The sequence below is a fragment of the Odontomachus brunneus genome, unplaced genomic scaffold, assembly GCF_010583005.1.
Source record: "Odontomachus brunneus isolate Ranch 3 - 2012 unplaced genomic scaffold, Obru_v1 Obru_scaffold_149, whole genome shotgun sequence".
In the NCBI taxonomy this organism is placed as follows: domain Eukaryota; kingdom Metazoa; phylum Arthropoda; class Insecta; order Hymenoptera; family Formicidae; genus Odontomachus; species Odontomachus brunneus.
In genome coordinates this window covers 689,334-699,240 of record NW_022639599.1, presented here as the reverse complement: position 1 = coordinate 699,240, position 9,907 = coordinate 689,334, and the positions used below count along the sequence as shown (strand labels likewise).

Here is a 9,907-nt window from a genome sequence, read left to right as displayed (position 1 = left end):
GCTCACCTACACGCAGCAGTGTATGAGTGACGCGTTATCGTGTGCGAGTCACACGGATATTCGGACGGCATTAACGCCGGTGCGTGTACACTCTTTGCACTAGTGAACACTAGTTCAGAAAGTTCTTTGAAAAAGAACAAATCTAATAGCGAATTCGGTAGCTTGCACTAGTGCGCACTGAGTGCGCATTAAGGCTTGTTTACAGTACATTCTTATATTTAAGATCGTGTCTTAAATACATATTTAAAAACATTTTAACTAATAAAATGATTCGTACGGATGTTATACATATCATATTATGGTTAAAAATATTTGAGAATTTATTTGAGAATTATTTAAGACAATCTTTAAATATAATAACATACTATGAACAAGCCTTAGTGCGCACTCAGTGCACACTAGTGCAAGCAACCGAATTCGCTATAAGATGTGTTATGTTGCGTTCGGAAACACACACTGCGTGCACACTACTAGACGATAGCCGTTGGAGTGAACGAAATATAAGAGTGAGATAAAAAGAGAGAAAGAGTACTCGAGTGACGTTTCCGAACGCAGCCTCAAACAATTGAAAAGCACCCATTGGCCGGTATTCATAATCCGATCTTATATTTAAGATCATCTTAAGTACTGTCTTAAAATGTCATGAACCAATCACAGAGCCGTATTCGCATCTTAAGACATTATTTAAGACGGTTTTGAAATAAGATTCGACTATGAATATCGGTCTATGAGTGTGCTCTGTTCTTGTTTGTTCCTGAAAGTTGAACAAGGACAGAGGACGCTCATAGCGCTAAATAGCGTCTCCCCGAACACGGCCTATGAAAGGTCTGCAACCAAAAAGAAAGAGAGAGAGCATTTGAACGCAGTCGTAAAGTTGTGAGAACTAACCTAAAATAATCACTATCATAACTGTATTGTGTGTATGTGAAATATTTTATATTTTTAGATAAATTATAAAAACAGCAAATCTTGTCAACTTATTGTTTGTGGTATCCATAAAGAATATGTGACAAAGATATATATTATAGTAGAAAATGATAGTCAGGCATTTGGCACATGTACCTATGTCGTATCTATTGAGGACTTCGCTGCAACTCCAGAAACCGCTATGTTCAGAAAAATATTTGTTTCTCGGGATATTTGCCTGCCAAAAGAAGCTATTACACAAAGATATAAAAATATTTGATCATACTTGTGAGATAACAACTTACAATGATTACCGATTAAATTACAAGCCTGTCATAAATATTGTGATACAAACTCTTAAAGAGATACTGAATATATCAACGCACGAGACAAACAGAATTTTAGCAACATATCCGCAGCTTAAGAACAGATCTAGAATAAATATTCTGAATAATTATTACAACCTGGTAGAAGCTGGTGTACAGCAGAGTGCTATTAGAAAGAATATCTGGTTATTGGTCCATAATGACATCAAACTCAAAGAAAAACTCAACTGTATTAGCACTCTTAATATGAATAACGAAGAACTTATACCATGGCTACGTTTGACTCAAGATAAATTAGTGAATAATATAAACTATATCCAGACCGATCCAATACCTTATACATACAATAAGATTGAATATCTTGCTTATAGATTGGAGGTAGGAATAGATGCAATAGATATTTTCTTGCATTATGCTTTATTTCTATAAATATATGTTAAAATAGATTTTTAAGAAGTAAAAAGTAATTTTTGTATTCACTAGAAAACAATAGTATTTAAAATACAGGAGATTGCAGAAATTTTTCATAATTATGACACAGATATTAATGTGATTACATGCTGTTATATAAATATTTATTGTAACATTATATTTCTTTACAGTGTAGTATAGAGGAATTATGTAAACTAACAGTACAAAATCCATTCATATTGAGAATTCCTATTCCTTACATAGACAAAAAATTGAATGTATTGCATGGTAAGAAAAGTATTAAATAACATAAAATATCTGTGAAAAATTAATTTTATTCAAATTTTCTTTTCTTAGAATATGATGTGAATAATAAAAATATATTGAAGAATTTATGGGTACTTCGATATAGTGAAAGTCATATACGCCATAAGTGTGAATTGTACAAAAATACAAGAAATCCAGAAATATGGGCTACAAGACCACTTAAGGCTGTAACGAGGTAGGCTATAAAGATTAAATATGAATTAGTATTTTTATTTTTTCTATTTTTATCTCTCTATTTGTCTATCTTATAATATTGATTTATTTTGTAATTCATACAGTGAATTACAAAATTTGAAAAATAAAATATTAGAAATAACCAAGTGTAAGTAATCAAGTATTTCAACATTCATAAGAGAGTCTATATATAACAATTTTATTTTTTAATCAATAATATAATAAAGTGAATACTTAACTCAAATAACATACCAAAAAAGTATTTGACATACACAGCTCAAGTAGAAACTAATAAGAATCAGAGTTTTGTAAATATTTTTGTACATAAGTATTCTTAATATTTACATAAACAAGTAAATACAAAATGAGATATAATTCTAATTTTATAACTAAAAAGAAAAAGTTTTTTATGTAAAATGTGTTAGTAAAGTATTTATATCATCTTCAATGTTTACTAGCACACGGAAAATAAAAATAATCAGGAATGAAATAACATGTTATATTCAGTCACATGTGTTCAAATTTTCAAATATGATTTTTTTTAAATATAAAATACTTGTACAAACAAGTTTTATATCTCATCTTTAATGTATTTTATGTTTAAAAATTTTCCATTCATTTATACTATATATTAGGTTTCACTTTATACATAAAATAACGATTGAACTACTTATGCGCATTTATTTATAGAGTTGTTCAGAAAAATGATGCAGGACAAAATTATAACATTAACCAGTATTTATTAAATAAATTAAATATTAAACAAAAAGATCTGAACAATTTTACCGCAAAGTGGCCGAATATATTACGAATAAATTCAAGAAAATTAGACAAAATAATTACCATATTATATAAGAATGGTATTACTAGCAATGAAATAATCGAAAGTGGAGCACAAATCTTTTTCTTTAGCCAAGATACTATACAGAAACGAGTGGAGATTTTGAATGAAAGAAATATATTTATGAGAATCTCTGTGCTAAAACTGTCTAACAAATTGTTTGAACGGTATGTATTAGTCACGTAAAAATGAAAATAATAAAAAGCAAAATTTAGAATATAATCGATATAATGTACAATGTAGCTCACTCTTATAATTTTATATTATGCAGATATATAGAAAAAGATGATACATCTAAAAAAAGAAATCAATTGATGCAATATCATCAAAATAACAAGAAATATTTGATGTGTAAATTAAATGTCGACAAAAAGACTATTGCAAAGTTTCTCAAGAAGTGGCCACGCGTCATAAAAGTAGACATACTAAAGCTGGAAGAAATGTTCAACATGTTGTATCAATATGGTTTTACGAATAACGATATAATAACACATGGACAGATTGTCCATTATAAGGTAGAAACTCTTCGCAAGCGAATAGAAACGTTAAAAGAAGCTGGCATAATACCAAAAATCACTGTAATAATGTTCAATAGACAGGATTTTGATCGTTTTATGAGGTTACACACAATGGCAAAATAATAATACATATAGAACAAAAATATATTGTATTTATTTTCTCAAACCTACCTAGTCTTTTATAGTCGTATAAATTTAAAATAATTCTCTACTTTTACAGCATTAAATCAAATTATATTTAAGTTTTACTATAACATAATATATTTTTGTATTATGATTCGATTATTCTCTCTCGTATCAATTTTCCACGATTTATTGTGTCGTCAAAATTTTTCCCGGAAAAAAATTATTACATAGGGTGCGTTCGGGGAGTACGCTATCAACGTTATCACGTTCTTCTATCTTTCCTTCTATCGTTCCTTAGATATACAACAAGGATAGAATGGCTGCATTCAGCATACTCAAGAGTTGCACAACAATTGAGCAATTCGTCAATGTAATTGATCTAGATTTAAGGATCTAACAGTAAGAACTAATAATCATTGAGTGCTTACTAAACGCTTTTCCGCTGAGCGCGCGCAATGACATAGTAGCGCTGAACAGCACTCATAGTGATAGCAGAAGGATAGATGTGGTATATTAATTTGCGATAAGAGAAAACTTGTAATCATTTAGCTTGCACACACACACACACCACTTTTGGCTCGTACGTATTTTGCGTGCATCTTATAATTCATTGACAATTGCTATTAAATTAACATAGCAAATAAAAAATGCTTAGAAAGATGCTCAGAAAATACCATTTCAGTTTATTGCAAATGTCACGGTTTCAACGCAAGCTGATATAAAATCAAAGCAAAAAAGCAGCGACAGTACTAAAAGTACTATAACTCAAAGTAATTTTCTTTTCACTGCTAATTAGATCTTCATCTCATAGACTTCTTGTATCGATGATTTTTACACGCTTCAGATATATTGTCATAGAGATCAAACGTCAGCAAAGATATATGGTTCACGTGCATAAAGTATTTATATGATATCCGTTGACTTCTGATATGCCACTATTTTTACAAAGTTTTAACAAATATGATATGTGATCGTCATTCAGCATCGCATGATTTTCATTTTTTAGCTGATCTTTCAAAGAGAATCCTATAAGATCATTATAGTTAATTATCTTTACCCCGGTTACGATGTCATCCAACCATATTGTATTTCCGAGATGAAGGCGAACCTGCAGACAATTTGTTTCCACGTTTTTTTCTTTTAAATTTTATCGTAATTTAGCAGAGAAACTCACCTTTCCAGTAACATAAGATCTCTTGTCGACGTTTTCTGAAAACCATTTGTGAACTGCATTAGTAGCATAATGATTCCAAATATGTTCTTCGTCGTATGGCACTACATTGGCTAAGAATACTTCTACAATGTGTGTTGGAAGATCGAGTAATTTTTTTGGAATGTGAATTAATTTACAAATCTGAAATATAAAAAAATGCAAACTCACATAACAAAAAATGAAATGAACATAAAGTGAAATGAACATATTTTCATTCACATTTACATTCTGTATTTAGTACAATACTAATCTCGTGGTCGTTTGGACTTATATTTTATTAATTCATTATATAATTAAATTTCTAATTTTTTAACTTTGATTCTCATTATATTTAAGTCCAATACAACGACCAAATTTACGAGATATCATTTATAACGCGCAAAATTTGTATATACAAGTCTTCCAATATATAAAAATCTTACATTGATGCATTCGTGTATAAGACCAGTGTCAATACATCTCACATCTACAAACTTTGAATCTTCCGAAGTATCTCTATCGTATCTAATGCGTCTGATTTGTACTCGTTTGAATGTGTCAATAGATTCTTCCAGAACGCAGATATCACCTACGTTTGTTGAAGTGCACACTTTTCTGTAATGTGAAAAAAGACAAGTGAAAAATAAATAATAGCACTAAAAAAAGCATTAGATTACATATTACGGGATATTATTCAGCGTATATATACCTATTTTCGATATTTTGATAGTACTCTTGAATCTGTTGTGTAATTTGCATATACTCCACACTAGGAAATATTATTTTCTTCGAATTATTCGAATGCGGAATGTGTTCGATCAATCTTACGGAAAAATGAGTCGCATCGTGAACATATAACACCATCATTTTCACCGTATCATTTCTGTCGAAATAGAATCTCATCAAACACTGGTTTGGTTTAATAGAACAATATTAAGCTGTCTAAGAGAAAATTATATTTACATCTGTATGCCTGTTTTTGGCGTATCGATATCAGGTAGTATGCAGTGTCTGAACACGCAAGCATTTTCGTTTGGACATAAGCCTAACGACTTTATGTTGTCACATATATCATAATTTTTTTTATCCCTTTCTAATGTAATCGCGATACGCTAAAATCATTTTTTCTTAGTCTTTCGTTAGCAACAAAACGTTGGACAAATTAATCAATAATATTGTGTTACCGTACCTCGATATTTTCCAACATATCTGAGGATATTGCAACATTCATTCGTTGCATTATCCTCACTATACTTTTAAATTGTACATTATTGTGTTCGTCAATAATTATACTAATTTTACACTTTGTAATGTCCTGAAATTAATACAATATTATTCACACAACATTTAACTCTTAAATGCTTATATACTCAGATAGCCAAACCTGTGCGAACAGATTTCGAGCAAAACTTGCTACCAATTTTTGATGGCAAATAGATAACAAATTTGATGCAAGATCTGTTATATCAAATCTTGCTGCCAAACTGTCGCCAGATATGCTACAGAGCCTGTTGTCGGATAATTGCTGCAGATTTGCAGCAAAAACCGTACAGAGTTTGTAGCAATCTGACGACAGATTGGCGGCAGAAACCGCGCAGACCTTGCTATGCTGCAGGTTCTGCGCGGTTTTTGCTGCAAATCTGCAGCAATGGCCCGACAGCAAGCTCTGTCGCCAAAACCGTAGCTGAATGAGGACACAGATGACTATGGTTTTGGTGTAAATTTTTTACCAAATTTGCTGCCAATTTGCGTGCAGTCTGCGCTCAATTTGCTTACTGGGTACTAGATTAGTTTCAATCAAATTGTTTCTTTTTTTCGTTTAAAATCAACTAATTAGTGTGATTATTTTATTCAAACGTAAAACGTAGATTCAACATGAATGCAAAAGTTCTCTATGAGTTTATTTTCTTTTTTCTTTTCTTCATATTAATGAAAATTTACTTTTTAATTAATTAATATATCTGTGTCAAATAAATAACTTTTCGACGTGAGTACTTAGAGAGGAAGATTAGATAGAAGTATAACAGTATAATGTATTCATTAAAGAACTAAAAAATTAGTTCTGGAAACCAGTTGTTTGGAAACAAATTAAAATTATAATATATGTTTCAACTAACTGCAAGATAATGATAATTAAATTTAATACACAACTAATTTATTTTACCTGTGCCAAATTGTCTAAAAGCACGGAGAATCTATAATTAAATTGATTTTTAAATGTCAGCTGTACAGAATGATGTATGAGCCATTGAATATTGGTGCAATTAAGTTGAGACAAAATTGCATCAGTGCATATTAATACTGGATACAAGCCACGTACACATGTTTTCCAATTTTCTCCCAAAGCTGTAAAACATAAATTGATTAGGATAAAGAGGAAGAATGCCCTGTTAATTCAAATATGCCTATAAAATGATTAACATACCTATTATATCTAACAACTTCATATTTTCATGGATCAATAAAGTTTTCTTTGTGGGAATTAAAAACGTATTTAACTGCATGGCTTCTTCAGCGTTTATGCATACCACCATAGTTCTCAATATAGTATAATCATTATTTAATAAATCTAACATAAAATTAAATAGAAATTCAATATCTATGTTGCGATAAATCAACATCAAATATGCGTATTTACTTTACCTGATATTTTCTGATTTTTATGGGCTGATTTCCAAATGTAAAGTTTTGGACGAAGGGACTTAAAAACGACAGCTTCTAGAAATGATGAAATACATATGAACGGATCGTTCATTACCAGAGATACAAATTTCTTAAGTTCAAGTGTCCATTTTGTTGCCGTCAAAATTATTTGTAATATCGGCCTATTGTCACCTTGTGGCTCACGGTTATCAATTATCCCATGTTTTTTGAATAATTCTCCTATCTATTCAAACATTTAATATCTTGATAAATTCTTAATAGATATAACTTACAATTTCTTTTATATTTTACTTACCGTTTTGTAATATTTAGTCAAAATTATATCGGCATTATCAAAAAGTAGAAGAGAAAGTTGATCAAATGATAAGAAATTTCTATTTTCATTCAAGAATCGTGTTAAAAAGCGTGGTGTAGTCACTAAGATTTGACAGCCGTTATATATCAGTGCCTGTGAAAAAAACAAAAGTGATTAATTACGCGCGCTTTCTTCATAAAATGCCAAACGTTTAAAGATTTAATTAAATTTACCGATATTGATCGAAATGATTTGCCATTAAATGCCGCTACAGACTTTATGTTATTATAAGATTGCAAGAATGTTGTACATATTGATTGAATATTGATTACTTCAAATGCAGATGGACATAAAATTAACGCTGTAGGGTGAGTCGCGTTAGGTGACATCTGAAACATTAAATGTCCTTTATATTAATTATAAACATTATGTGTGTATATAAATAAATGTTATTGACAATATAAATTTTAAAATTATTTTGCTTCTGTCAAAATTCATATGTGTAAAGATTAACATAATAATTAAAATGTTAAATCTTATAATATTCTTACCACCTTAGCAAATTTATCACAAGAAAAAAATAAACAAGGATTAGTAAGATCTATTTATTACTAGCTCTTGTTTATTTAGTTTTTTTTGTTTTTCTACTTAAAACCATTTAAAGAATTATTTATTCAAATTAATTACATTTTGACGCATGACTACTAGACCACAAACAGCCATTACGCATCCCGTGGTTTTACCACATTGTGATGTTCCGATGGCGACAACATTTAATCCTTCCTTTATAGCTGGCCAAATATAAGACTGAATTTTTCTCGGTCTCGTGGAATTGATACATTGATTCCAACCCTACAACGAAAGATATAATATTTTATATATATTTTCTATAATAGAAACAACTAAAATAATTGATTTGTTTCATCTTAATATAGAGAATACAATATGCCTTTCTTAAGATAAATTAAATTATTAAATGTGCCCGTAATACGTAAATATAAAATTTATCATATGATATACCTTATGTACTCCTTTAGGGAAACAAAGATCTGTAACATCACTTATGACTTTATAGTTTTTTCCATTTTGTATCAGAACTTTTTCACTGAAAATGAAACAAAAAATATGAGATATGTAAACTCTTTTCTTTATAAAAGAAAAAAAGATCCTAAACATCCTTACATGTGTCTGATAGAACAATGTTTTGTAACTTTACTGGCAAGTTCCATATTCTTTGGACGATTAGTTGTAAACTTTGCATGTATAATTATGTTTTCTTCCGTATTTTCTTTATGTTCTGCATGACTTGTAGATTCAATGAGTTGTAGTAAATCTAAATACCAATCATATTTTGAGACACATTGCATAGTAATTGAATATCAATTATTCAAAATTTATGTGTATGTACCTCCTGCCAAGTAAATTGCATAATAATTTATAACTAAAGCTTTACTTAATGATACAATAAGATCATCAATTCTGATATAGAATTCCCCGTATTCCCTTCCATTATTTTCATCTGTAGCTAAATGATCAAAATATACTGCTTTAGATGCTGCTAAAAGATTCCTCATGAACTGTGTTGCTTCTTCGCTCCATTCTTCTACAATACTTTAAATAACAGTTACAACATTTTAAAATATGTTTTTAAGAGGAAGCAGCAGCTGTAATTAATGAATCTTACACTGCTGTAGATTTATTTTTATGTCCGTTTGAAATGTTTTTTCTCATACGAATTGGCAATATTTCATGTACACTAACAGTTTTCGTTAGATACTCTTTGGAAATAAAATCTTTTGAAACTTTATAAATTTCATCCCTTTTTAGTTCAATACTTATGCCATAATCCACTAGAAGAACGTTATATATTTCACTTTCCTTTTTAATATAAGTTATTATACCACGACAAAGATATGATGGTAATTCTGCTACACCAGTTTTATGTTGGCTACTTTGTATAAAAACTACCTATAAAATAAATATAATAATAGATATCTATAAAATAATATAATAGAAGATATAAATAATAGTTGTGTGTATATGTGTGTACACACATACATACACATTTAGAGGATTATATATATATATATATATATATATATATATATATATATATATATATATATA

General features: G+C 29.5%; 2 protein-coding genes across 6 annotated transcripts in view; one reads left to right on the top strand and one right to left on the bottom strand.

Moving 5' to 3' along the window:
* The first annotated feature begins 708 nt into the window (after positions 1–708).
* Positions 709–3,715, top strand: LOC116850583 (transcription termination factor, mitochondrial). 2 transcript variants are annotated; one of them, XM_032829046.1, is made up of 6 exons: positions 709–876; positions 947–1,610; positions 1,835–1,931; positions 2,001–2,145; positions 2,835–3,152; positions 3,257–3,715. In XM_032829046.1, the coding sequence occupies exons 2-6, from the start codon at positions 1,035–1,037 to the stop codon at positions 3,624–3,626; spliced, it is 1,506 nt and encodes a 501-aa protein (XP_032684937.1). In that variant the 5' UTR covers positions 709–876; positions 947–1,034; the 3' UTR covers positions 3,627–3,715. The 2 variants fall into 2 exon arrangements, with proteins under 2 accessions (XP_032684937.1, XP_032684936.1); XM_032829045.1 differs by having other exon boundaries at positions 726–1,610.
* LOC116850582 (putative ATP-dependent RNA helicase TDRD12) overlaps positions 3,636–9,907 on the bottom strand; it is a 10,280-nt gene continuing 4,008 nt past the window's right edge. For all 4 annotated transcript variants that reach the window (XM_032829042.1, XM_032829041.1, XM_032829043.1 and 1 more), the window contains 16 exons: positions 9,465–9,748; positions 9,189–9,391; positions 8,963–9,113; positions 8,801–8,885; positions 8,468–8,632; positions 8,014–8,169; positions 7,781–7,933; positions 7,465–7,708; positions 7,247–7,390; positions 6,986–7,167; positions 6,011–6,136; positions 5,785–5,933; positions 5,531–5,704; positions 5,265–5,436; positions 4,804–4,983; positions 3,636–4,737 (listed from right to left, as the gene is read on the bottom strand). In XM_032829042.1, the coding sequence (XP_032684933.1) occupies positions 4,516–4,737; positions 4,804–4,983; positions 5,265–5,436; positions 5,531–5,704; positions 5,785–5,933; positions 6,011–6,136; positions 6,986–7,167; positions 7,247–7,390; positions 7,465–7,708; positions 7,781–7,933; positions 8,014–8,169; positions 8,468–8,632; positions 8,801–8,885; positions 8,963–9,113; positions 9,189–9,391; positions 9,465–9,748 (2,790 nt within the window). In that variant the 3' untranslated portion in view covers positions 3,636–4,515. The remainder of the gene's footprint in view (positions 4,738–4,803; positions 4,984–5,264; positions 5,437–5,530; positions 5,705–5,784; positions 5,934–6,010; positions 6,137–6,985; positions 7,168–7,246; positions 7,391–7,464; positions 7,709–7,780; positions 7,934–8,013; positions 8,170–8,467; positions 8,633–8,800; positions 8,886–8,962; positions 9,114–9,188; positions 9,392–9,464; positions 9,749–9,907) is intronic.